Source organism: Morchella sextelata, assembly GCF_020137385.1.
Source record: "Morchella sextelata strain SCLS chromosome Unknown scls_15, whole genome shotgun sequence".
Classification (NCBI taxonomy): domain Eukaryota; kingdom Fungi; phylum Ascomycota; class Pezizomycetes; order Pezizales; family Morchellaceae; genus Morchella; species Morchella sextelata.
The window spans coordinates 1,073,431-1,099,851 of NW_025408630.1; the positions used below are offsets into that span (position 1 = coordinate 1,073,431).

General features: G+C 48.4%; 6 protein-coding genes across 6 annotated transcripts; 5 read left to right on the forward strand and 1 right to left on the reverse strand.

Moving 5' to 3' along the window:
* Positions 1-513: 513 nt before the first annotated feature.
* H6S33_003574 (uncharacterized protein) lies at positions 514-718 on the forward strand (the record flags this gene model as incomplete). The annotated part of the gene is made up of 1 exon (XM_044834931.1): positions 514-718. A coding segment is annotated over one exon (205 nt), but the record flags the coding sequence as incomplete, so codon positions are not given.
* Positions 719-793: 75 nt separating this feature from the next.
* On the forward strand, positions 794-4,025 carry H6S33_003575 (uncharacterized protein; the record flags this gene model as incomplete). The annotated part of the gene is made up of 1 exon (XM_044834932.1): positions 794-4,025. A coding segment is annotated over one exon (3,232 nt), but the record flags the coding sequence as incomplete, so codon positions are not given.
* Positions 4,026-5,213: 1,188 nt separating this feature from the next.
* Positions 5,214-7,259, forward strand: H6S33_003576 (uncharacterized protein; the record flags this gene model as incomplete). Its single annotated transcript, XM_044834933.1, has 1 exon — positions 5,214-7,259. One exon carries the CDS (start codon positions 5,214-5,216, stop codon positions 7,257-7,259), a length of 2,046 nt encoding a protein of 681 aa, XP_044691937.1.
* A 77-nt stretch (positions 7,260-7,336) lies between these two features.
* Positions 7,337-10,894, forward strand: H6S33_003577 (uncharacterized protein; the record flags this gene model as incomplete). Its single annotated transcript, XM_044834934.1, has 1 exon — positions 7,337-10,894. One exon carries the CDS (start codon positions 7,337-7,339, stop codon positions 10,892-10,894), a length of 3,558 nt encoding a protein of 1,185 aa, XP_044691938.1.
* Positions 10,895-12,076: 1,182 nt separating this feature from the next.
* Positions 12,077-14,068, forward strand: H6S33_003578 (uncharacterized protein; the record flags this gene model as incomplete). The annotated part of the gene is made up of 2 exons (XM_044834935.1): positions 12,077-13,155; positions 13,879-14,068. 2 exons carry the CDS (start codon positions 12,077-12,079, stop codon positions 14,066-14,068), a joined length of 1,269 nt encoding a protein of 422 aa, XP_044691939.1.
* Positions 14,069-14,374: 306 nt separating this feature from the next.
* On the reverse strand, positions 14,375-18,629 carry H6S33_003579 (uncharacterized protein; the record flags this gene model as incomplete). Its single annotated transcript, XM_044834936.1, has 3 exons — positions 14,375-17,925; positions 17,967-18,348; positions 18,429-18,629. 3 exons carry the CDS (start codon positions 18,627-18,629, stop codon positions 14,375-14,377), a joined length of 4,134 nt encoding a protein of 1,377 aa, XP_044691940.1.
* Positions 18,630-26,421: the final 7,792 nt, after the last annotated feature.

Consider the following 26,421-nt stretch of genomic DNA (forward strand, 5'->3'; position numbering starts at 1 on the left):
GTTATAGATCTCGGAGACCAAGATCCTGGAAGAGGGGAGTGGTGTAACGGAGCCATTTCAACTGTCTGGTGTATGAGTACACACAGGGCCCGGTTACATGCTGAGAGTTATTGTTAGAAGCCAGTTGCACGGTGATATGCAAGTACCGGCAGTGTGGTTAGCTACCAGCTGTTAGAGTAACTACATTCCGGGCGCTAGGAAGGGGATCTATTCATGGGAGCAATGACTGACGAGTCTATGCCTCGCCAGTGACTAGAAGACCGGCCAGAGTGAAGCTCTGATTGCCCGGTGATCCTCTATATCCTCCGAGCATTGTAAGTCCGCTGAAGGGCAGGGACTATGCTAGGGAAGTCTACAATAAGCGAAAGCTTTACAGCAATGATTAAGCTTACACCTGAGCGGCAGCTCATTCATGCAGGTCCTCGGTTGTGTGGCAACCAAGACTGCAGGTGTTACAAAGGCTTTGACTAAGGGTGGTTGCCTTGGGTATCGGAAACACCTGCTAACGCCTAGAGAAAAGCGGGGTAGCGGTGGTATTGTTTCCGGTACTGAGGGAAGGCCCACCGGAACTTAGTAAAGGAGTTAGGAGCAGAGAACAGAGGCCTTCGGAGTATAAGTACTCAGGTTCATTCCCGCCCTTCAGTCCGAATTCTCTCCAGTCTTCATCAGAAAGAAAAACCAAGTTCTTATCGGTAGCAGAGCCCTTAAAGATTATTGAGTTCTAGCGATAGTATCTTTGAATAATCTGCAACCTGATTGTCTATCTTGCACGGCCGTCTCTATTCTACTTTAGTCTATACCTCTTAGAAAGGACCCCCGTTACAGATGCAATATTACCGAACTGGTGGTTGAAAGAACATAAGCCGGTTATAGGGGCAAATGGGGAAGTTTCCTACGATGGCGAAAACTGCAAGAGTCGATGCTTCACTGACAAGGAACCTCAAATAGAAATGGACGAGGGTGTATTGGACGATCCGGAGGCACAATTCATCGGTAGTATTTGCCTTTTGGAAGATGAATCGGTCAACCTCCGCGAAACTCTTCCCTCTTGGCTCCATGGGTTCCTTAAAGTCTTCCTCCCATCGGAAGCAGATAAATTACCACCGCATCGATCCTACGACCATGCGATAGATCTCGAACCAGAGAAGCAGCCACCATGGGGACCCGTTTACTCCCTATCCGAAGTTGAGCTGAAGGTGCTTCGGGAGTACCTGGACAAAATGTTGCGATTGGGAAAGATTAGGCCGAGCAAATCCCCGGCAGGAGCCCCAATCCTATTTGTGAAGAAGAAGGACGGTAGTCTGCGACTTTGCGTTGACTACCGTGGACTTAACCGTGTGTCCATCAAGAACAGGTATCCTTTACCGCTTATGGATGAGCTGCGAGATCGAGTGGCAGGCGCGGTTATCTTCTCGAAGATTGACCTGAAGGAAGGTTACAACCTTATCAGGATCAAAGACGGCGACGAGTGGAAGACAGCTTTCCATACGCGGTATGGACATTTTGAGTACCTCGTCATGCCTTTTGGGCTGGCAAATGCGCCGGCAACCTTCCAGAACATGATGAATGATGCGCTGAGGGAATTCTTGGATCAAGGTGTAGTAGTATACCTTGATGATATCCTAATATATAGCAAGTCTCGGGAGGAGCACAGAGAGTTGGTCGGCAAAGTCCTTAGTAGGCTACAAGAATACAATCTAGTCGCCAACCCGAAGAAATCGTTCTTCAAGCTCACCGAAATCGAGTTCCTTGGATACATTCTTGCCCCAGCAGGCGTCACCATGGCACTGGATAAGGTCATGTCTGTTACGAATTGGCAAGCCCCGCGCAGTGTTAAAGAAGTACAGATCTTCATGGGCTTTGCCAACTTCTACAGAAGGTTTATCCACAATTTCTCCGGGGTCTGTAAACCCATTACCGATTGTCTCAGGGGTGATGCTAAGAACTTTGTCTGGTCTATGATGGCCCAAGCAGCCTTCGAAAAACTCAAAACCCTGTTTACGTCTGCGCCGATCTTGGTACACTTCTCTCCAGATCGCCAGACTATCGTGGAAACGGACGCAAGTGATTTTGCTATCGCCGCAATTCTATCCCAGGTTATTGACGGAAAGACTCACCCTGTCGCCTTTCATTCTCGAAAGCTTAACCCAGCGGACCTCAACTACGATGTCTGGGATAAGGAGATGCTAGGAATTGTGTCGGCCTTCAAGCAATGGCGTCACTACCTCGAAGGACCTAGCCGAACGGTTCTCGTTTATACGGATCACAAGAACTTAGAGTACTTCTCTACAACCAAGGTTCTTAACCGACGACAGGCAAGGTGGGCTGAGTCTCTGGCGGAATTTGACTTCAAGATTATTTACCGCCCGGGAACCAAAAATGGGAAGGCAGATGCACTATCGCGACGGCCGGAGTACCGTCCTGAAGGGGGAGGCACGCTTGGGAAACAGCCGATAGACAGGTTCTTTAAGCCCGGACAGTTGGCGGAGGAAGAATTTGTGGTATCAACGGTGTCGCTTGCCTCCAAGGGGGTGATTGACTGGTCTAAGAACTTTCTGGATCATGTCAGGCAGGCGGCATCGGGAGACCCGACATGGGTAGGAATGAAAGAGAGAGTTGAGCAAGGGGAGAAGTTGGGGGAATTGAAGGATATCGCTGAGAAAGACGGGCTACTCTTCTATAAGAACCGACTCTATATTCCGGCAGACGACCGTATCAAGATCCGAATCGCACAGGCAGAACACGATTCGAAGGTGGCAGGACACTTTGGACAAGACAAAACTTTGGAACTTATTACGCGCAACTTCTATTGGCCAAAAATGAACGAGTGGATTGATGATTACGTTCGGTCATGTGACGAGTGCCAGCGCAACAAACCCAGCCGCCATAAGAAATACGGCGCGCTTCTACCACTGTCCACGCCACATTCTGTCTGGCAATCGATATCAATGGACTTCATTGTGCAATTACCGGAATCAAAGGGATACAACCAAATCTGGGTAGTAGTCGATAGGTTCTCGAAGATGTCGCACTTCATCCCCCTAGTAGCAGAAACGACCGCGCAGGATTTAGCGAAGATATTCCTCGGTCAAATCTGGCGACTCCATGGGCTGCCTCTTGATATAGTTTCCGACAGAGACGCCAAGTTTACTTCAAGCTTTTGGGCATCTCTTATGGAATTATTGGACGTGAGGATAAGAATGAGTACGGCTTTCCACCCTCAGACCGATGGGCAAACAGAGCGGGTCAACCAAACCCTCGAGCACTACTTACGAGCATTCTGCAACTACGAGCAAGATGATTGGGCAGAGCTACTCCCGTTGGCGGAGTATGCTTACAACAATTCGGTTACCACCGCCACGGGTCAATCTCCGTTCTATACCAATTACGGTTACAACCCAAGAACCAACTGGCCGACGGAAGCCGAAGTGGTCAATCCAACCAGCGACCTGTACGCTCACTTCATCCGAGGAGTTCATGATTCTGCTCTTGCTCGCTTAACAGACACCAGGGAGAAGATGGGGAAATACTATGATCGGAAAAGGGACGAACCGCCTAACTTCAAGGTGGGAGACATGGTTATGCTCAACGCAACCAACATCAAGACTCGTCGCTCAACCAAGAAACTCGATCATAAGAAACTCGGCCCGTTTAAAATTGTCCGACTAGCCGGTAAACGAGCCTGCGAATTGGAACTGCCACCACAAGTTAAGATCCATAACGTATTCCACATCGAACTCTTGGAACGTTATCGACAGAGCAGTATCCCAGGCCGCGAACAACGTCCCCCGACTACCGAAGAGGTCGATAAGGAAGGAGAGGTTCTGTATGAAGTGGAAAGTATTGTGGGGAGCCGGAAGAGCAGAAGAGGATTAGTGGAATACCTGGTGAAATGGCGGGGCTATTCGATGAGCGACTGCACGTACCAAGTCCTGGATGCTATGGATGAGGAGGTACGTGACTTAGTCTGCGACTTTCATCGAAGGAACCCCAAGGCCGTGAAGGACCAACGCCTGAGACTATAGAGGTACCCTACGGGGCTAAGTCCTTCCCCTCCACAGACACCGCGGGTGATATGTGGAGCAGGTTTTGTGGAACCATAGTCTGTCAGAAGATGTCCCGAGACGTGACACCCTGGAAGGGGGGTAAGCTGTTACGGGCATGTCAAGTATTTACGGAAGTGAGAGAAAAGGCCAGTAGATACTCCAATACCCTCTGTACGCTAATGTCATCTCTGGACCGCACTCGCGGAGTGTGGTGCGACCAATATACGATCAAAACACGGAGTCATAAAAAACACGTTTTCGACCCCAATAATAACCCCCGGAGCGTCAAACCGCCGGAGGGGAGTGTTGTGGTACCGGTGGATATATGAGGGACAGCTGGAATCAATCGGATCGAAGATCGGACCGCTCGGAGCGAATCGGCGCAAGCTGCCAGCCGACCGACTACCTATCGGCGGTACCTGTGGGCATGAGAGGACTCTGCTATGTGGGAAAGCGATGTGGGAAGAGGCCTGAGTAGGTAGCCTTGCCGTCCGAGACCTCCGAATAGCCGAAGCTGACGATTATCCACCAGACGGCCGATGGAGAAGAAACATCGACAGGGAAACGTGCATTAGAACGGATAAATAGGTTGAGGGGTTCCAGCGGGTTTAGGAGTTTGGGTTACGGACTTAGGAGTTAAATGTTCTTGGTTGTTTTTCAGGGTCTCGGGCATGCCCCGAGTGTATTCTGTATTATTAGTAGACTGGGTCCTCGAGACATAAGCGAGGGATATAAATACTGTGTCATTCACTGACTAGCCAAACCATCATCAGCGAAATCAGAGTCTTAACAATATAAATCGTTGATACGCGAGTTACAACTTTATTTGACTATACTTTTGGAAATACTTTATTCTATTGTGACTTCGAACTCTACCTGAACTATTGCGTCGAAGACGGTCGAACATCACACGCTAACTCTAGTGAATCTTTGTTGATAACGTAGCTCGCGGGGCCCGTATCGGATCAAGGAGAATTATACTCGACGTTGACTGAAGAGACCTTGGAGACTTCTACCTTTGTAGCTGTTAGCCGAACTCTGAGCTCTGCGTAGTGTACTCTTGTGGTCTGGTACGCATCCCTCACAGTATATTGTTACTCACAAGTTCACTTGGAGTAACGAAGTCACCTCAAAAAAGAAGAACTATCACCATTATCCCTTACCATAATGGCATTCCGAAGGGATTATTTCGTAGACACCTCGGCCGTAACAGACGAGGCCGCGGAGGACGCTATGGTACTATCTGGGGCTGTTAGCCCCGATCCCCTACTCCAGGGAGGACCTTCTACACAAACTAGGTCAACGAGTAAACGCTCTGCTCAAGCCCAGTTTACGAGGTCCATGCAGGAGTTTTTGGATACCCACGAGGCTCAAATGAGGTATCTTGGTACAGCTGGACAGGCCGTTTGGCAGCAGCTACAAAACCTCCAGGAACAAGTCCAAGGAAGTGGGCAAATTCTGGACAAGAAAGTACGACAAGAAGCCATCGCTCAGAAGCAACATCTCGAATCGCTCTTTGAGCTCGTCGAAAATGTTCGACAAGAACAGGAAGCCGCACGAGTCGCCGACCACGAGGTTCTGGATCGTAACTATCGAGTTACCCAGAACCAACTGCAGGAGGCGGAACGACAGCTGAGGGTTGCAAGAGAAGAGCGAGAGCAGGAGAAAAGGGAACAGCGGGAACTGTTGGCACAATTCAAGCAGTCTGATGATGTAAGAAACCAACGAATAGCCGAGATGGAGGAAAGCCTACGACAACATATGTCGGTAGCACCCTCCATGGTGAGCATCCCCTTGGACCCTAATGCACCCCAAACGGTTCCTGTTGGCAACGGCAAGAACCCCGAGAATGCTGGCCCGGTAGGAGGAAATGCCGGCGCAGTAGGAGGAAACGCTGGTCCCGTAGGAGGAAATGGAGGCAGGCAACCGGAGGATGCCGGCCCAGTGCAGGGGAACAGTGGCAGGAAACCGGTGAGAGCTGCCCCCGTCGGCGGGAATGGTGGAAATCAACCTCCCCAGAACCCACCAAGAGGAAATGTTGGGGGAGATCCAGAACCTTCCGACGACGATGACGACGATAACAGTGAATGGTCGCATGGTCGGAAGAATTGGAGAATAAACCGGGGCGGGAACCGGAATTCGGCGCCGCCTGAAGACGAGGATATGGTAGATTCGCTCGCCAAAATACCCTTCGAGTTCGATAATGCCCGGAAGCATAACCTGCGACATTGGCTCATGGAGTGCGAGATTTACTTTGAGCAGAAGCCAAAGAAGTTCCGAACGGATAGGAACAAAGTACTGTTTGCTGGAACGTATACGTGTGGGTTGGCAAAGGAATGGTTCATGGAGTACATCGAGACCAAGATGTTAGGTCCAGCAGCCGCAGACTACGCTACTTGGACTCGGTTCCGTCAGGAGATCAGGAAACGCTTCTTAAGCACTCAGGAGGCTATGGAGAATGCGATGAAGATGCAGCAGTTTAAGTACTCTGCTAACATCGGAGACTACCTGACGAGAATGGAGATCATGAACCAGCATGCTCAGATGAAAGGAGCATCCTATCGCGCCGCCCTGCTCCAAGGGCTACCCAATGAAATCCGGGAGCGCCACTCACGCTTCGAGCCAACCGATGACGACTCCGAGTACATCCAACAGTTGGAACGAGCCGGTAAGGCTCATGAGGCCTATCAGGAGCAGATGAAGATGTTGGGGAAAGCGGAGTCGAGAGGAAGGGAGACGAATAATGCTGGGAACTCGCGGCAAAAGGAGAAGGGGTTTAAGATCAAGGGGAGAGCTCAGACCGAGGAGAAAGAAAAAGGGCAAGATAAGAAGAGCACCAGCAAGAACAAGTCGGGGAATAAGCCAATATACCACGACTACGACGAAGCCACCAAAGGAGTTCCACAGCCGGTCCGAGAACAGCGAAAGACCGATGGAGCCTGTGTGCGATGTGGCCGAAAGGGTCATCTTTGGAAGTGGTGTCGTTCAGATGCTAACAGCAGTGCATCTATCTCCTCTTTCTCCCGAAAGCGTACCCGCGATGACGATGGTGACCACGATATGGAACCACCGGAACCCCAACCTCCGAGGAAGCGTACGAGGCACCGTGCTAGAAAGCCGGCTGCTACGGCTGCGGCAGAGTATACCAGTGGGCAAGCGTTTGTGCGAGAACGCGGATCGGAATCTGAGATGGATTTCGACGAGGATTTTTAAAAGGGGACTCTGATGAGTCAGGTCAGGAGTATCCCCAGATTGCTATGTTATCACTGACGGAAAACAACAAAAAAAATATGAAAAGAAAAAGGCAGGAAGGGAGAGCGTCCCAACCGGAGAAAAAACAGAAAATTTTGGAGGAACCTATTCACGGTTCTCGACCTATCGTTAATCAGTTCCTTTGTTTTGCGGAAAAATGTTTACCTTGTAAGGTGTTGTTGGATACTGGTGCAACTGATCCTGTTTTGTCTGCTGTTTTTGTTGATAGTTTTGAGGTCCCGAAGGTGAAACGAGACGTCCCGGCCCGGGTATTTGGATTTACGGGAGAAGTTATGAAGGGCACGGGACACGCCTTTACACAACCATTAATTATAATGTCAAGGGGGCATCAGACGCAACTATCATTCGAGATCGCCCCTCTCCCACTTGGCATCGATGCAATATTACCGAACTGGTGGTTGAAAGAACATAAGCCGGTTATAGGGGCAAATGGGGAAGTTTCCTACGATGGCGAAAACTGCAAGAGTCGATGCTTCACTGACAAGGAACCTCAAATAGAAATGGACGAGGGTGTATTGGACGATCCGGAGGCCCAATTCATCGGTAGCATTTCCCTTTTGGAAGATGAATCGGTCAACCTCCGCGAAACTCTTCCCTCTTGGCTCCATGGGTTCCTTAAAGTCTTCCTCCCATCGGAAGCAGATAAATTACCACCGCATCGATCCTACGACCATGCGATAGATCTCGAACGAGAGAAGCAGCCACCATGGGGACCCGTTTACTCCCTATCCGAAGTTGAGCTGAAGGTGCTTCGGGAGTACCTGGACAAAATGTTGCGATTGGGAAAGATTAGGCCGAGCAAATCCCCGGCAGGAGCCCCAATCCTATTTGTGAAGAAGAAGGACGGTAGTCTGCGACTTTGCGTTGACTACCGTGGACTTAACCGTGTGTCCATCAAGAACAGGTATCCTTTACCGCTTATGGACGAGCTGCGAGATCGAGTGGCAGGCGCGGTTATCTTCTCGAAGATTGACCTGAAGGAAGGTTACAACCTTATCAGGATCAAAGACGGCGACGAGTGGAAGACAGCTTTCCGTACGCGGTATGGACATTTTGAGTACCTCGTCATGCCTTTTGGGCTGGCAAATGCGCCGGCGACCTTCCAGAACATGATGAATGATGCGCTGAGGGAATTCTTGGATCAAGGTGTAGTAGTATACCTCGATGATATCCTAATATATAGCAAGTCTCGAGAGGAACATAGAGAGCTGGTCGGCAAAGTACTTAGTAGGCTACAAGAATACAACCTGGTCGCCAACCCGAAGAAATCGTTCTTCGAACTCACCGAAATCGAGTTCCTTGGATACATTCTTGCCCCAGCAGGCGTCACCATGGCACTGGATAAGGTCATGTCTGTTACGAATTGGCAAGCCCCGCGCAGTGTTAAAGAAGTACAGATCTTCATGGGCTTTGCCAACTTCTACAGAAGGTTTATCCACAATTTCTCCGGGGTCTGTAAACCCATTACCGATTGTCTCAGGGGTGATGCTAAGAACTTTGTCTGGTCTATGATGGCCCAAGCAGCCTTCGAAAAACTCAAAACCCTGTTTACGTCTGCGCCGATCTTGGTACACTTCTCTCCAGATCGCCAGACTATCGTGGAAACGGACGCAAGTGATTTTGCTATCGCCGCAATTCTATCCCAGGTTATTGACGGAAAGACTCACCCTGTCGCCTTTCATTCTCGAAAGCTTAACCCAGCGGACCTCAACTACGATGTCTGGGATAAGGAGATGCTAGGAATTGTGTCGGCCTTCAAGCAATGGCGTCACTACCTCGAAGGACCTAGCCGAACGGTTCTCGTTTATACGGATCACAAGAACTTAGAGTACTTCTCTACAACCAAGGTTCTTAACCGACGACAGGCAAGGTGGGCTGAGTCTCTGGCGGAATTTGACTTCAAGATTATTTACCGCCCGGGAACCAAAAATGGGAAGGCAGATGCACTATCGCGACGGCCGGAGTACCGTCCTGAAGGGGGAGGCACGCTTGGGAAACAGCCGATAGACAGGTTCTTTAAGCCCGGACAGTTGGCGGAGGAAGAATTTGTGGTATCAACGGTGTCGCTTGCCTCCAAGGGGGTGATTGACTGGTCTAAGAACTTTCTGGATCATGTCAGGCAGGCGGCATCGGGAGACCCGACATGGGTAGGAATGAAAGAGAGAGTTGAGCAAGGGGAGAAGTTGGGGGAATTGAAGGATATCGCTGAGAAAGACGGGCTACTCTTCTATAAGAACCGACTCTATATTCCGGCAGACGACCGTATCAAGATCCGAATCGCACAGGCAGAACACGATTCGAAGGTGGCAGGACACTTTGGACAAGACAAAACTTTGGAACTTATTACGCGCAACTTCTATTGGCCAAAAATGAACGAGTGGATTGATGATTACGTTCGGTCATGTGACGAGTGCCAGCGCAACAAACCCAGCCGCCATAAGAAATACGGCGCGCTTCTACCACTGTCCACGCCACATTCTGTCTGGCAATCGATATCAATGGACTTCATTGTGCAATTACCGGAATCAAAGGGATACAACCAAATCTGGGTAGTAGTCGATAGGTTCTCGAAGATGTCGCACTTCATCCCCCTAGTAGCAGAAACGACCGCGCAGGATTTAGCGAAGATATTCCTCGGTCAAATCTGGCGACTCCATGGGCTGCCTCTTGATATAGTTTCCGACAGAGACGCCAAGTTTACTTCAAGCTTTTGGGCATCTCTTATGGAATTATTGGACGTGAGGATAAGAATGAGTACGGCTTTCCACCCTCAGACCGATGGGCAAACAGAGCGGGTCAACCAAACCCTCGAGCACTACTTACGAGCATTCTGCAACTACGAGCAAGATGATTGGGCAGAGCTACTCCCGTTGGCGGAGTATGCTTACAACAATTCGGTTACCACCGCCACGGGTCAATCTCCGTTCTATACCAATTACGGTTACAACCCAAGAACCAACTGGCCGACGGAAGCCGAAGTGGTCAATCCAACCAGCGACCTGTACGCTCACTTCATCCGAGGAGTTCATGATTCTGCTCTTGCTCGCTTAACAGACACCAGGGAGAAGATGGGGAAATACTATGATCGGAAAAGGGACGAACCGCCTAACTTCAAGGTGGGAGACATGGTTATGCTCAACGCAACCAACATCAAGACTCGTCGCTCAACCAAGAAACTCGATCATAAGAAACTCGGCCCGTTTAAAATTGTCCGACTAGCCGGTAAACGAGCCTGCGAATTGGAACTGCCACCACAAGTTAAGATCCATAACGTATTCCACATCGAACTCTTGGAACGTTATCGACAGAGCAGTATCCCAGGCCGCGAACAACGTCCCCCGACTACCGAAGAGGTCGATAAGGAAGGAGAGGTTCTGTATGAAGTGGAAAGTATTGTGGGGAGCCGGAAGAGCAGAAGAGGATTAGTGGAATACCTGGTGAAATGGCGGGGCTATTCGATGAGCGACTGCACGTACCAAGTCCTAGATGCTATGGATGAGGAGGTACGTGACTTAGTCTGCGATTTTCATCGAAGGAACTCCAAGGCCGTGAAGGACCAATGCCTGAGACTATAGAGGTACCCTACGGGGCTAAGTCCTTCCCCTCCACAGACACCGCGGGTGATATGTGGAGCAGGTTTACTGGAACCATAGTCTATCAGAAGATGTCCCGAGACGTGACACCCTGGAAGGGGGGTAAGCTGTTACGGGCATGCCAAGTATTTACGGAAGTGAGAGAAAAGGCCAGTAGATACTCCAATACCCTCTGTACGCTAATGTCATCTCTGGACCGCACTCGCGGAGTGTGGTGCGACCAATATACGATCAAAACACGGAGTCATAAAAAACACGTTTTCGACCCCAATAATAACCCCCGGAGCGTCAAACCGCCGGAGGGGAGTGTTGTGGTACCGGTGGATATATGAGGGACAGCTGGAATCAATCGGATCGAAGATCGGACCGCTCGGAGCGAATCGGCGCAAGCTGCCAGCCGACCGACTACCTATCGGCGGTACCTGTGGGCATGAGAGGACTCTGCTATGTGGGAAAGCGATGTGGGAAGAGGCCTGAGTAGGTAGCCTTGCCGTCCGAGACCTCCGAATAGCCGACGCTGAAGATTATCCACCAGACGGCCGATGGAGAAGAAACATCGACAGGGAAACGTGCATTAGAACGGATAAATAGGTTGAGGGGTTCCAGCGGGTTTAGGAGTTTGGGTTACGGACTTAGGAGTTAAATGTTCTTGGTTGTTTTTCAGGGTCTCGGGCATGCCCCGAGTGTATTCTGTATTATTAGTAGACTGGGTCCTCGAGACATAAGCGAGGGATATAAATACTGTGTCATTCACTGACTAGCCAAACCATCATCGGCGAAATCAGAGTCTTAACAATATAAATCGTTGATACGCGAGTTACAACTTTATTTGACTATACTTTTGGAAATACTTTATTCTATTGTGACTTCGAACTCTACCTGAACTATTGCGTCGAAGACGGTCGAACATCACACGCTAACTCTAGTGAATCTTTGTTGATAACGTAGCTCGCGGGGCCCGTATCGGATCAAGGAGAATTATACTCGACGTTGACTGAAGAGACCTTGGAGACTTCTACCTTTGTAGCTGTTAGCCGAACTCTGAGCTCTGCGTAGTGTACTCTTGTGGTCTGGTACGCATCCCTCACAAAACCCAGCCGCCACAAGAAATACGGTGCACTTCTACCACTGTCCACACCACATTCTGTCTGGCAATCGATATCAATGGACTTTATTGTGCAGTTACTGGAATCCAAGGGATATAACCAAATTTGGGTAGTAGTCGATAGGTTCTCAAAGATGTCGCACTTCATCCCCCTAGTAGCAGAAACGACCGCGCAGGATTTAGCGAAGATATTCCTCGGTCAAATCTGGCGACTCCATGGGCTACCTCTTGATATAGTTTCCGACAGGGACGCCAAGTTTACTTCAAGCTTTTGGGCATCCCTTATGGAATTATTGGATGTGAGGATAAGAATGAGTACGGCTTTCCACCCTCAGACCGATGGGCAAACAGAGCGAGTCAACCAAACCTTCGAGCACTACTTACGAGCGTTCTGTAACTACGAGCAAGATGATTGGGCAGAGCTACTCCCGTTGGCGGAGTATGCTTACAACAACTCGGTTACCACCGCCACGGGTCAATCTCCGTTCTATACCAATTACGGTTACAACCCAAGAACCAACTGGCCGACGCAAGCTGAAGTGGTCAACCCAACCAGTGACCTGTACGCTCACTTCATCCGAGGAGTTCACGACTCTGCTCTCGCTCGCTTAACAGACACTAGGGAGAAAATGGGGAAATACTATGATCGGAAAAGGGACGAACCGCCGAACTTCAAAATAGGCGACATGGTCATGCTTAATGCGGCCAATATCAAGATACGTCGCTCTACCAAGAAACTCGATCATAAGAAACTCGCCCCGTTCAAGATTATCCGACTAGCCGGTAAACGAGCCTGCGAACTGGAACTGCCACCACAAGTCAAGATCCATAACGTGTTCCACATTGAACTATTGGAACGTTACCGACAGAGCAATATTCCAGGCCGCGAACAATGTCCCCCAACTCCCGAAGAGGTCGATAAGGAAGGAGAGGTTCTGTACGAAGTGGAAAGTATTGTGGGAAGCCGGAAGAGTAGAAGAGGATTAGTGGAATACCTGGTGAAATGGCGGGGCTATTCGATGAGCGACTGTACTTACCAAGTCATGGACGTTATAGACGAAGACGTACTCGATCTAGTCCGCGACTTTCATCGAAGGAACCCCAAGGCCGTGAGGGACCAACGTCTGAGACTACAGAGGTACCCTACGGGGCTAAGTCCTTCCCCTCCACAGACACCGCGTGTTACGGGCATGCCAAGCATTTACGTGAGTGAGAGAAAGGCTAGTAGATACCCCAATACCCTCTGTATGCTAATATCAACTCTTGACCACACTCGCGGAGTGTGGTGCGACCAAATTACGACCAAAAACCCAGAGTCATAAAAAACACGTTTTCGACCCCAATAATAACCCCCGGAGCGTCAAACCGCCGGAGGGGAGTGTTTTGGTACCGGTGGATATATGAGGGACAGCTGGAATCAATCGGATCGAAGATCGGACCGCTCGGAGCGAATCGGCGCAAGCTGCCAGCCGACCGAGTACCTATCGGCGGTACCTGTGGGCATGAGAGGACTCTGCTATGTGGGAAAGCGATGTGGGAAGAGGCCTGAGTAGGTAGCCTTGCCGTCCGAGACCTCCGAATAGCCGACGCTGACGATTATCCACCAGACGGGCGATGGGGAAGAAATATCGACAGGGAAACGTGCATTAGAGTGGATAAAAAGGTTGAGGGGTTTTAGCGGCTTTAGGAGTTTGGGTTACGGACTTAGGAGTTAAATGTTCTTGGTTGTTTTTCAGGGTCTCGGGCATGCCCCGAGTGTATTCTGTATTATTAGTAGATTGGGTCCTCGAGACATAAGCGAGGGATATAAATACTGTGTCATTCACTGACTAGCCAAATGTAACGGGGACTGTGGGCGTAGGAACTATGAAGCCAAGGAATACAACCGAGGCGAAGACGTGGGCGTAGGAGGTTCGTGGGCTATGGACTATGGGGCCGAGGTATGCTACCAAGGCGGGATCGTGGACTATGGACTATGGGGCCGAAGGGTAGACCTAAGGCAAGAACGGAGACTGTGGACTATGGACTATGGATGGTTGTACCTGGTCTAGTATACCGGGTAAACCCTATGACGTAGCGCGAACCAAATAGTATTCGTAACTGTAAAGTACAGAGGTTACATAAAGAGGAAAGGAAAAGAAAGAGAAACAAGAAATCACGAGACAACGCCCCCCTTATATATCCATGCCCTATCCCAATGCTGACTCATACTCTCGCGTAACAGAAACAGAAAGAACATAATAGAAACCCGCTTCGCTAAACCCAACCACACTGCATAACCCTTCCTCTTCATACCCTAACACCTCGCATAACCAAACCACATGGCTGCCGTTACAGACCACTCCCCCCTCTAGGGCCTACCTCCTGGTAGGCTTAGGCTTCCGTGGATATCGTTTGTGAAATCGTTTGACAATATCGGGCGAATGTTCGACATCCGACAATGGCTGCCACGAAGCTTCGTCATAACCGGCATACTTAACCAAGTATTCAAATCTTCCCCGACGATCCCTGGAATCCAAAATATCCTCGACTTCCCACTCCTCCTGTCCTTCAACTTCGACCGGCGGTGGTGGTAACTGTTGTTGTCCTGGTAAAGGATCGTTTGCTGTAGACGACAATAAAGAGACATGGAATACGGGATGAACTTTCATGGAACGAGGGAGTTCCAACTCATAGGCATAAGGACTAACGATCCGCTTCACGATATATGGTCCAATGCGTTTCCAATCAAGTTTCTTCGATGGTCGTTTGGTGAGGACATGGCGTGTTGATAAGAAAACTCGATCTCCTACTCGATAGTGAGGTGCTGGAGTTCGACGTATATTGGCGGACTCTTCTTGAATCCTTTGCGCTCGAAATAATTCATCCTTTAGAAAATCCAATATATTCTTCATCTCCCTTGCAATACTATTGGCCTGATCCTCCGCTGTCGTCCTACCATGTTCCAAAGGACCAAAAGTCATTCTTGGATTCCTCCCTGAGTTGGCGTAAAATGGAGAGATTCTCGTTGTTTCAGAAGCATGGTTATTTGTTGCAAACTCGGCTATTGGCAACCATCGAACCCAGTCGTCCTGTTGATAAGAAACATAACTTCGAAGGTATTGTTCCATCACAGCATTGATTCTTTCCGTTTGTCCATCCGTCTGAGGGTGAAACGCTGTAGAGAATTTTGGCGATATTTCCAAACGATCGCAAAGGGACCTCCAGAATTCCGCAACAAATTGTGTTCCTCGATCAGATACCATAGTTTCAGGGAGTCCATGTAATTTCCAAACATTATCGATATATAACCTCGCTACTTCTTTTGAATCCGCCTCTTTAGTTGTGGGTATGAAATGTCGCATTTTGGTTAGTCTATCCACCACAACTAGAATTGCATTGTACCCATCACTCTCCGGAAGGTCTGTGACAAAATCCATCGATACATCCATCCATGGTCCATCAGGTATTGGCATAGGTCGGAGTACTCCATAGGGCGCATTGCGTGATGCCTTGCTACGGGCACACAAATTGCAATTCCTAACATACTGATCGACATAATTTCGCATTCGTGGCCAGTAGTATTCTCGATTCAGGAGTTCCAAAGTCTTTGCTCTGCCTGGATGGCCTGCCGATGGGTTATCATGGTATTCTTTTAGAAGTCTCAGCCGAAGATCATCGTCATCCGGTACATAGAGTGCGCCACGATAAAGTAGCCGACCGTTGTTATCTTCCATGCAATCGGCAAGCGAGATCTTATTCGAGTGACGGACACCGTTCCGAAGCATCACGAGTACTTTGTTCGGGAAACTGTCAACTTGGTAAGCATTTGAGAACAACTCTTCTACAGTGGACATTCCTTCAGCGGATTCATTTGAAAAAGAACCCGCGAACAAACTTAGCTTTGAATCCAAATTTTTTCGCTTCAAAACCACCTGGCTTTGATGCGTCAACCGTTCATCCCCCTCCTTAGGTAGGTCACCCGACCTCCTAGTCAATGCATCCGGCTTTAACCCTTGTTTCCCTGGTCTAAATTGAATAACGAAATCGAAACGTGAAAGAAATTCCGACCAACGGGCTTGTCGACGGTTTAATAACTTTGTTGACATAAAATATTCCAGGTTTCTATGATCGCTGAGGACTTCGATTGGAAATTGCGCTCCCTCTAGATGGTGTCGCCATTCCTCAAAACATCGTACAATTGCTAGGAGTTCTTTATCATAGATTTCATAGTTACATTCCGCCGGGGAATGCTTTTTAGAAAAGAAAGCAACTGGATGTAAAATTCCCTCATCGTCGCGTTGGGACAGAATTCCGGCGGAAACATAGTCGGATGCATCGGTTTCTACCACGATTTTTCGATCCGGATCAAAGTGCATTAATATGGGTGCCGTTGTAAACATCTTTTTCAATGTCTGGAATGCTCCCTCCCTTTCATCCGTCCATTCGAATTTGACATTTTTCTTGGTCAGAGCTGTAAGCGGAGCAACAATTTTTGAGTATCCCAGAATAAACCGTCGGTAGAAGTTTGCAAATCCCAAAAATACTTGAACATCGTGGAGGTTCCTTGGTGTGGACCATTCCAAAACATCGATAACCTTCTTTGGATCCATCCTATTCCCATCCGGGGTGAGAATAAGGCCAAGATACTTTGTTTCCTGAACCATAAATTCGCATTTTTCGGGTTTAAGATGGACATGATTCTCATCAAGTACCTTCAGAACCTTCTGAATATGCTCCTTGTGTTCCAATAGGGTCTCCGAATAAATCAAAATATCATCCAGATATGCCGTTACAAATTGGTCGAGATAGGGACGTAGTATATCATTGATCCAATGTTGAAATGTAGCAGGGGCATTCGCTAATCCAAATGGCATTACTGTATACTCGAAATGTCCATATCGAGTCCTGAATGCCGTTTTCCATTCGTCCCCTTCTGCTACCCTAATCTGATTATACCCCCAACGTAGATCTAACTTGGTATAGTACTGTGCCTTCGAAAGTTTAGCCAAAGTTTCCTTTAACAGTGGTAACGGATACCGATTTTTAACCGTAATCGCATTGAGGCCTCGGTAATCCACACATAGCCGGAGAGTCCCATCACTTTTCTTTACGAATAGTATAGGTGCTCCCGCCGGTGATTCACTGGCCCGAATAAATCCTTTGGGTAAGTTCTCATCAAGGTATTCCCGTAATGCTTTCAATTCAGTCTGCGACAGGCCATAGATGGGTCCATACGGTGGTCGTTTACCCTCTTCCAAAATTATTTCAATATCATGGGAGGGTCGGTGAGGTGGAAGGACTGAGGCATCGTATTCTTTAAACATGTGGAGACGATGGTGGAACTCCTTTGGTACTAGTTGCTTGACGTCAATGGTGGATTTCTCAACTGCTGAAACGACAACAGTATGATATTCCGGTAGGGGGATCGATATTCCATGGACAGTGACTGTCGTTCCACTGAGTGAACAGTGTTGACAACAGCTTCGAGAGTCAAAAACAAGTAAATTTTCCTTCGGCCGAATCGTAACATCGTGACGTCGCATCCAAGGTATTCCCATCACAATTGGATAGTGTCCTAGCTTCGTTACAAAACATGATGCAGTTTCCCGATGACCATGGATATCCAGCAACACAATGACAATATGGGTGATCTTTCCTGATTCAATAGGCCTCCCATCCATAACATCTACCTGACGAGGTACTTTAAGGCGGGTCATTGTAAGATTATTATGGCGTACAAAAGATTCGTCGATAAAAGCATATCCAGAGGCTCCGGTATCAATAAGGGCATAGGTAGGTATAAAAGAGTCAGAATTCTGAGAAACCGAGCAGGTAACGACAAGAGAGTCTTCGGCCATCTCGTCCTCAGATACGGCAGCAGCGGAGACAGCGGAGACAACAGGGACAACAGGAACAGGTGGCGGGGCTAGCCCCTTTGGTTTGCCATTTTTTACCAAAGGGGCTGACCTTTTAACGCCGGCTTTGGGGACCCATTTTCAAGTGGCCTTTCTCGCCAATTGCTAATGGAACGGGGATCTTGGGCGCAAGGAGCAAGGTAACGAGGCTTGGAAACATGGCGAGATTTAACTGTAGCGGTGGAAACGGAGATACGAGAACGAAGGTCAGCAATGGTGGCATTGGCTTGGGCCTCCCAAGCTTTTGCAACAGAGGTGATGTGAAGAATTTCATCTTCAGCATCAGCGAGGTTCTCGTCGGCAGTGGCGAGACTTTCCTGGTGTAGTGCCAGACGGAACCGAAGCTCTTCTTCTTCAACCTTCGATTCCTCCAGCTCAATCTTCAAAGCAACGATAACCTTGTCGCGACCTCGGATGATTTCGGTAGAATCTTCCTGGTTATCGCACAAGGTTTGCCAAAAATCGGCAGCCTTTTCATTGGCTGCTTCTAGTTCTGTAGTGAGGCCGCAATGACCTCTTCCTGAGCCGTGTCGATAACGGGTTCTAGTGGCGCGGGGGTGTCAAGAGACTTGGTGAGAGCCTCCAAACACCCAGCAATAAGACTATGAGCCTCCGTAAGTTCTTCGCCGAAGTCTATATCGGCTGGGAGGGGACCATAGGTGGTCAGAAATTCTGAAAGACGCTGTAACAGCATATCCTGAGTGATGTCGGACATAGTCGCGACCAGAGCTAAGCAAGGTAGTGTTGTATCGGTTGGCTATAGAGGATGTAACCTAAGTGTAACGGGGACTGTGGGCGTAGGAACTATGAAGCCAAGGAATACAACCGAGGCGAAGACGTGGGCGTAGGAGGTTCGTGGGCTATGGACTATGGGGCCGAGGTATGCTACCAAGGCGGGATCGTGGACTATGGACTATGGGGCCGAAGGGTAGACCTAAGGCAAGAACGGAGACTGTGGACTATGGACTATGGATGGTTGTACCTGGTCTAGTATACCGGGTAAACCCTATGACGTAGCGCGAACCAAATAGTATTCGTAACTGTAAAGTACAGAGGTTACATAAAGAGGAAAGGAAAAGAAAGAGAAACAAGAAATCACGAGACAACGCCCCCCTTATATATCCATGCCCTATCCCAATGCTGACTCATACTCTCGCGTAACAGAAACAGAAAGAACATAATAGAAACCCGCTTCGCTAAACCCAACCACACTGCATAACCCTTCCTCTTCATACCCTAACACCTCGCATAACCAAACCACATGGCTGCCGTTACAGACCACTCCCCCCTCTAGGGCCTACCTCCTGGTAGGCTTAGGCTTCCGTGGATATCGTTTGTGAAATCGTTTGACAATATCGGGCGAATGTTCGACATCCGACAATGGCTGCCACGAAGCTTCGTCATAACCGGCATACTTAACCAAGTATTCAAATCTTCCCCGACGATCCCTGGAATCCAAAATATCCTCGACTTCCCACTCCTCCTGTCCTTCAACTTCGACCGGCGGTGGTGGTAACTGTTGTTGTCCTGGTAAAGGATCGTTTGCTGTAGACGACAATAAAGAGACATGGAATACGGGATGAACTTTCATGGAACGAGGGAGTTCCAACTCATAGGCATAAGGACTAACGATCCGCTTCACGATATATGGTCCAATGCGTTTCCAATCAAGTTTCTTCGATGGTCGTTTGGTGAGGACATGGCGTGTTGATAAGAAAACTCGATCTCCTACTCGATAGTGAGGTGCTGGAGTTCGACGTATATTGGCGGACTCTTCTTGAATCCTTTGCGCTCGAAATAATTCATCCTTTAGAAAATCCAATATATTCTTCATCTCCCTTGCAATACTATTGGCCTGATCCTCCGCTGTCGTCCTACCATGTTCCAAAGGACCAAAAGTCATTCTTGGATTCCTCCCTGAGTTGGCGTAAAATGGAGAGATTCTCGTTGTTTCAGAAGCATGGTTATTTGTTGCAAACTCGGCTATTGGCAACCATCGAACCCAGTCGTCCTGTTGATAAGAAACATAACTTCGAAGGTATTGTTCCATCACAGCATTGATTCTTTCCGTTTGTCCATCCGTCTGAGGGTGAAACGCTGTAGAGAATTTTGGCGATATTTCCAAACGATCGCAAAGGGACCTCCAGAATTCCGCAACAAATTGTGTTCCTCGATCAGATACCATAGTTTCAGGGAGTCCATGTAATTTCCAAACATTATCGATATATAACCTCGCTACTTCTTTTGAATCCGCCTCTTTAGTTGTGGGTATGAAATGTCGCATTTTGGTTAGTCTATCCACCACAACTAGAATTGCATTGTACCCATCACTCTCCGGAAGGTCTGTGACAAAATCCATCGATACATCCATCCATGGTCCATCAGGTATTGGCATAGGTCGGAGTACTCCATAGGGCGCATTGCGTGATGCCTTGCTACGGGCACACAAATTGCAATTCCTAACATACTGATCGACATAATTTCGCATTCGTGGCCAGTAGTATTCTCGATTCAGGAGTTCCAAAGTCTTTGCTCTGCCTGGATGGCCTGCCGATGGGTTATCATGGTATTCTTTTAGAAGTCTCAGCCGAAGATCATCGTCATCCGGTACATAGAGTGCGCCACGATAAAGTAGCCGACCGTTGTTATCTTCCATGCAATCGGCAAGCGAGATCTTATTCGAGTGACGGACACCGTTCCGAAGCATCACGAGTACTTTGTTCGGGAAACTGTCAACTTGGTAAGCATTTGAGAACAACTCTTCTACAGTGGACATTCCTTCAGCGGATTCATTTGAAAAAGAACCCGCGAACAAACTTAGCTTTGAATCCAAATTTTTTCGCTTCAAAACCACCTGGCTTTGATGCGTCAACCGTTCATCCCCCTCCTTAGGTAGGTCACCCGACCTCCTAGTCAATGCATCCGGCTTTAACCCTTGTTTCCCTGGTCTAAATTGAATAACGAAATCGAAACGTGAAAGAAATTCCGACCAACGGGCTTGTCGACGGTTTAATAACTTTGTTGACATAAAATATTCCAGGTTTCTATGATCGCTGAGGACTTCGATTGGAAATTGCGCTCCCTCTAGATGGTGTCGCCATTCCTCAAAACATCGTACAATTGCTAGGAGTTCTTTATCATAGATTTCATAGTTACATTCCGCCGGGGAATGCTTTTTAGAAAAGAAAGCAACTGGATGTAAAATTCCCTCATCGTCGCGTTGGGACAGAATTCCGGCGGAAACATAGTCGGATGCATCGGTTTCTACCACGATTTTTCGATCCGGATCAAAGTGCATTAATATGGGTGCCGTTGTAAACATCTTTTTCAATGTCTGGAATGCTCCCTCCCTTTCATCCGTCCATTCGAATTTGACATTTTTCTTGGTCAGAGCTGTAAGCGGAGCAACAATTTTTGAGTATCCCAGAATAAACCGTCGGTAGAAGTTTGCAAATCCCAAAAATACTTGAACATCGTGGAGGTTCCTTGGTGTGGACCATTCCAAAACATCGATAACCTTCTTTGGATCCATCCTATTCCCATCCGGGGTGAGAATAAGGCCAAGATACTTTGTTTCCTGAACCATAAATTCGCATTTTTCGGGTTTAAGATGGACATGATTCTCATCAAGTACCTTCAGAACCTTCTGAATATGCTCCTTGTGTTCCAATAGGGTCTCCGAATAAATCAAAATATCATCCAGATATGCCGTTACAAATTGGTCGAGATAGGGACGTAGTATATCATTGATCCAATGTTGAAATGTAGCAGGGGCATTCGCTAATCCAAATGGCATTACTGTATACTCGAAATGTCCATATCGAGTCCTGAATGCCGTTTTCCATTCGTCCCCTTCTGCTACCCTAATCTGATTATACCCCCAACGTAGATCTAACTTGGTATAGTACTGTGCCTTCGAAAGTTTAGCCAAAGTTTCCTTTAACAGTGGTAACGGATACCGATTTTTAACCGTAATCGCATTGAGGCCTCGGTAATCCACACATAGCCGGAGAGTCCCATCACTTTTCTTTACGAATAGTATAGGTGCTCCCGCCGGTGATTCACTGGCCCGAATAAATCCTTTGGGTAAGTTCTCATCAAGGTATTCCCGTAATGCTTTCAATTCAGTCTGCGACAGGCCATAGATGGGTCCATACGGTGGTCGTTTACCCTCTTCCAAAATTATTTCAATATCATGGGAGGGTCGGTGAGGTGGAAGGACTGAGGCATCGTATTCTTTAAACATGTGGAGACGATGGTGGAACTCCTTTGGTACTAGTTGCTTGACGTCAATGGTGGATTTCTCAACTGCTGAAACGACAACAGTATGATATTCCGGTAGGGGGATCGATATTCCATGGACAGTGACTGTCGTTCCACTGAGTGAACAGTGTTGACAACAGCTTCGAGAGTCAAAAACAAGTAAATTTTCCTTCGGCCGAATCGTAACATCGTGACGTCGCATCCAAGGTATTCCCATCACAATTGGATAGTGTCCTAGCTTCGTTACAAAACATGATGCAGTTTCCCGATGACCATGGATATCCAGCAACACAATGACAATATGGGTGATCTTTCCTGATTCAATAGGCCTCCCATCCATAACATCTACCTGACGAGGTACTTTAAGGCGGGTCATTGTAAGATTATTATGGCGTACAAAAGATTCGTCGATAAAAGCATATCCAGAGGCTCCGGTATCAATAAGGGCATAGGTAGGTATAAAAGAGTCAGAATTCTGAGAAACCGAGCAGGTAACGACAAGAGAGTCTTCGGCCATCTCGTCCTCAGATACGGCAGCAGCGGAGACAGCGGAGACAACAGGGACAACAGGAACAGGTGGCGGGGCTAGCCCCTTTGGTTTGCCATTTTTTACCAAAGGGGCTGACCTTTTAACGCCGGCTTTGGGGACCCATTTTCAAGTGGCCTTTCTCGCCAATTGCTAATGGAACGGGGATCTTGGGCGCAAGGAGCAAGGTAACGAGGCTTGGAAACATGGCGAGATTTAACTGTAGCGGTGGAAACGGAGATACGAGAACGAAGGTCAGCAATGGTGGCATTGGCTTGGGCCTCCCAAGCTTTTGCAACAGAGGTGATGTGAAGAATTTCATCTTCAGCATCAGCGAGGTTCTCGTCGGCAGTGGCGAGACTTTCCTGGTGTAGTGCCAGACGGAACCGAAGCTCTTCTTCTTCAACCTTCGATTCCTCCAGCTCAATCTTCAAAGCAACGATAACCTTGTCGCGACCTCGGATGATTTCGGTAGAATCTTCCTGGTTATCGCACAAGGTTTGCCAAAAATCGGCAGCCTTTTCATTGGCTGCTTCTAGTTCTGTAGTGAGGCCGGCAATGACCTCTTCCTGAGCCGTGTCGATAACGGGTTCTAGTGGCGCGGGGGTGTCAAGAGACTTGGTGAGAGCCTCCAAACACCCAGCAATAAGACTATGAGCCTCCGTAAGTTCTTCGCCGAAGTCTATATCGGCTGGGAGGGGACCATAGGTGGTCAGAAATTCTGAAAGACGCTGTAACAGCATATCCTGAGTGATGTCGGACATAGTCGCGACCAGAGCTAAGCAAGGTAGTGTTGTATCGGTTGGCTATAGAGGATGTAACCTAAGTGTAACGGGGACTGTGGGCGTAGGAACTATGAAGCCAAGGAATACAACCGAGGCGAAGACGTGGGCGTAGGAGGTTCGTGGGCTATGGACTATGGGGCCGAGGTATGCTACCAAGGCGGGATCGTGGACTATGGACTATGGGGCCGAAGGGTAGACCTAAGGCAAGAACGGAGACTGTGGACTATGGACTATGGATGGTTGTACCTGGTCTAGTATACCGGGTAAACCCTATGACGTAGCGCGAACCAAATAGTATTCGTAACTGTAAAGTACAGAGGTTACATAAAGAGGAAAGGAAAAGAAAGAGAAACAAGAAATCACGAGACAACGCCCCCCTTATATATCCATGCCCTATCCCAATGCTGACTCATACTCTCGCGTAACAGAAACAGAAAGAACATAATAGAAACCCGCTTCGCTAAACCCAACCACACTGCATAACCCTTCCTCTTCATACCCTAACACCTCGCATAACCAAACCACATGGCTGCCGTTACACCAAACCATCATCGGCGAAATCAGAGTCTTAACAATATAAATCGTTGATACGCGAGTTACAACTTTATTGGACTATACTTTTGGAAATAGTTTACTCTATCGTGACTTCGAACTCTACCTGAACTATTACGTCGAAGACGGTCGAATTCTATACGCTAACTCTAGTGAATCTTTGTTGATAACGTAGCTCGCGGGGCCCGTGTCGGACGTTGACTGAAGAGACCTTGGAGACTTCTACCTTTGTAGCTGTTAGCCGAACTCTGAGCTCTGCGTAGTGTACTCTTGTGGTCTGGTACGCATCCCTCACAGTAGCTTTGCCATCCGAGACCTCCGAATAGCCGACGCTGACGATTATCCACCAGACGGCCGATGGAGAAGAAACATCGACAGGGAAATGTGCAATAGAATGGGTAAATAGGTTGAGGGGTTTTCTGCGGACTTAGGAGTTTGGGTTACGGACTTAGGAGTTAAATGTTCTTGGTTGGTTTTCAGGGTCTCGGGCATGCCCCGAGTGTATTCTGTATTATTAGTAGACTGGGTCCTCGAGACATAAGCGAGGGATATAAATACTGTGTCATTCACTGACTAGCCAAACCATCACCGGCGAAATCAGAGTCTTAACAATATAAATCGTTGATACGCGAGTTACAACTTTATTTGACTATACTTTTGTAAATACTCTACTCTATCGTGACTTCGAAACTCTACCTGAACTATTACGTTGAAGACAGTCGAATTCTATACGCTAACTCTAGTGAATCTTTGTTGATAACGTAGCTCGCGGGGCCCGTATCGGATCAAGGAGATTCCTACTCGACGTTGACTGAAGAGACCTTGGAGACTTCTATCTTTGTCGCTGTTAGCCGAACTCTGAGCTCTGCGTAGTGCACTCTTGTGGTCTGGTACGCATCCCTCACAGGTCCCCCCACCCACACCCCCCCAAGCACCACCACAACCGCCACCTCGTGGATGGAAAGCAGGCACCTGGACCGCCGTAGCATCGGCAGCCGGTCCTGCCCAAGGAAATTTCTAGGTTGTCGAAAGGAAAAAGAAGCCTGCAAAGCCAAAAGCGGACCCCCTCTTCAAACCAAAGTATACCAAAATCAACAGGGAGATCATTGTTGAAACCACTGCCCCATCCGACGTCAACCCCTCCGAGATCAGGATCCTTGTCAATGCGAGAATCCAGGATGAATCCTGCCACTTCATATCAGCAAGAAGAACAGCCAAGGATAACTTCATCCTGGAAACAAAATTCATCACCCCAGCAACAAAGGCAATGGAATACGCCAAAGAAATCGAGGAGGCCCTCCTCACCCTACAAGTACCGGTCGTTAATATCCGCGCAAACTCTAAATGGTCAAAGTTCCTTCTCCACGGAATCCCCACAACGATCGGGAAGGGCATCGAGGCAGGACAATTGGTAGCATCCGAAATCAGAAGCAATTACGGAGAGAGCTTCCAACTCGCCCAGGTTCCACGCTGGATCTCCAGAACAGAGACTCGAATGGAGAAAACCCATTCATCAATGGTCATCGCGCTCCCAGGACAAATCACAACGGAAACACTAGGAGTCAAATTCCTATCCCTTTTCAACCGAAGATGCCATATCGAGGCCTTCCTCCCAACCTTCCCAGACACCCAGTGTGCGAAGTGCCTCGAATACGGCCACCGACAGGAGAAATGCAAAAACAATTGGAAATGCGGCCATTGCGCCGGAGATCACCTCACTAGCTTCCACCCATGCAATGAATGCCAGGGAGGATATAAATGCACCCACACCCCAATCAGATGTCTGAACTGTAAAAGAATCCATAAGGCCTTCGACCCAGCATGCCCCGAAAGGATCAAACGCCGATTCCTCAACAAAGGAAAGGAAACCGCCCCACCTGCCCAAGACCCAACGGCAGCACCCGTTCAAGAGTTACTTCCAATAGTCCAAGTGCCAGCTACCGCCCGATTGCAGGGATACAGGTCGCAGCCACACCCGTTCCCGAAGACGACCAACACATGAAGAATAATGCCTAGGCCCCGAAACACCGCGCTCGCACACCAACTTAATTGTGCACGGAGCGAACTAATCATCAAGGCGGCGGTGGAGGAAGCGGAAACAGACTCTAGCATATTTTTCCTACTATTACAAGAACCATGGACCTCAACAGAGGGATACCCACCAGAATCAAATCTCTTTTACCTTTTTACAGCCAGCAACACCAATACAAAATGCGCAACATATGTCCGCAAACATGCCAACCTTAAACCAAAACACCACTATACATACGATAACTTTATAGTATCGATTACGGTAGAAATCCAGACCAAGAAAACCCAAATCCTAAACATATACTCCTCAGGGCGAAGTGGCCCCTTTGCCCAAATAGCAAACACAATCC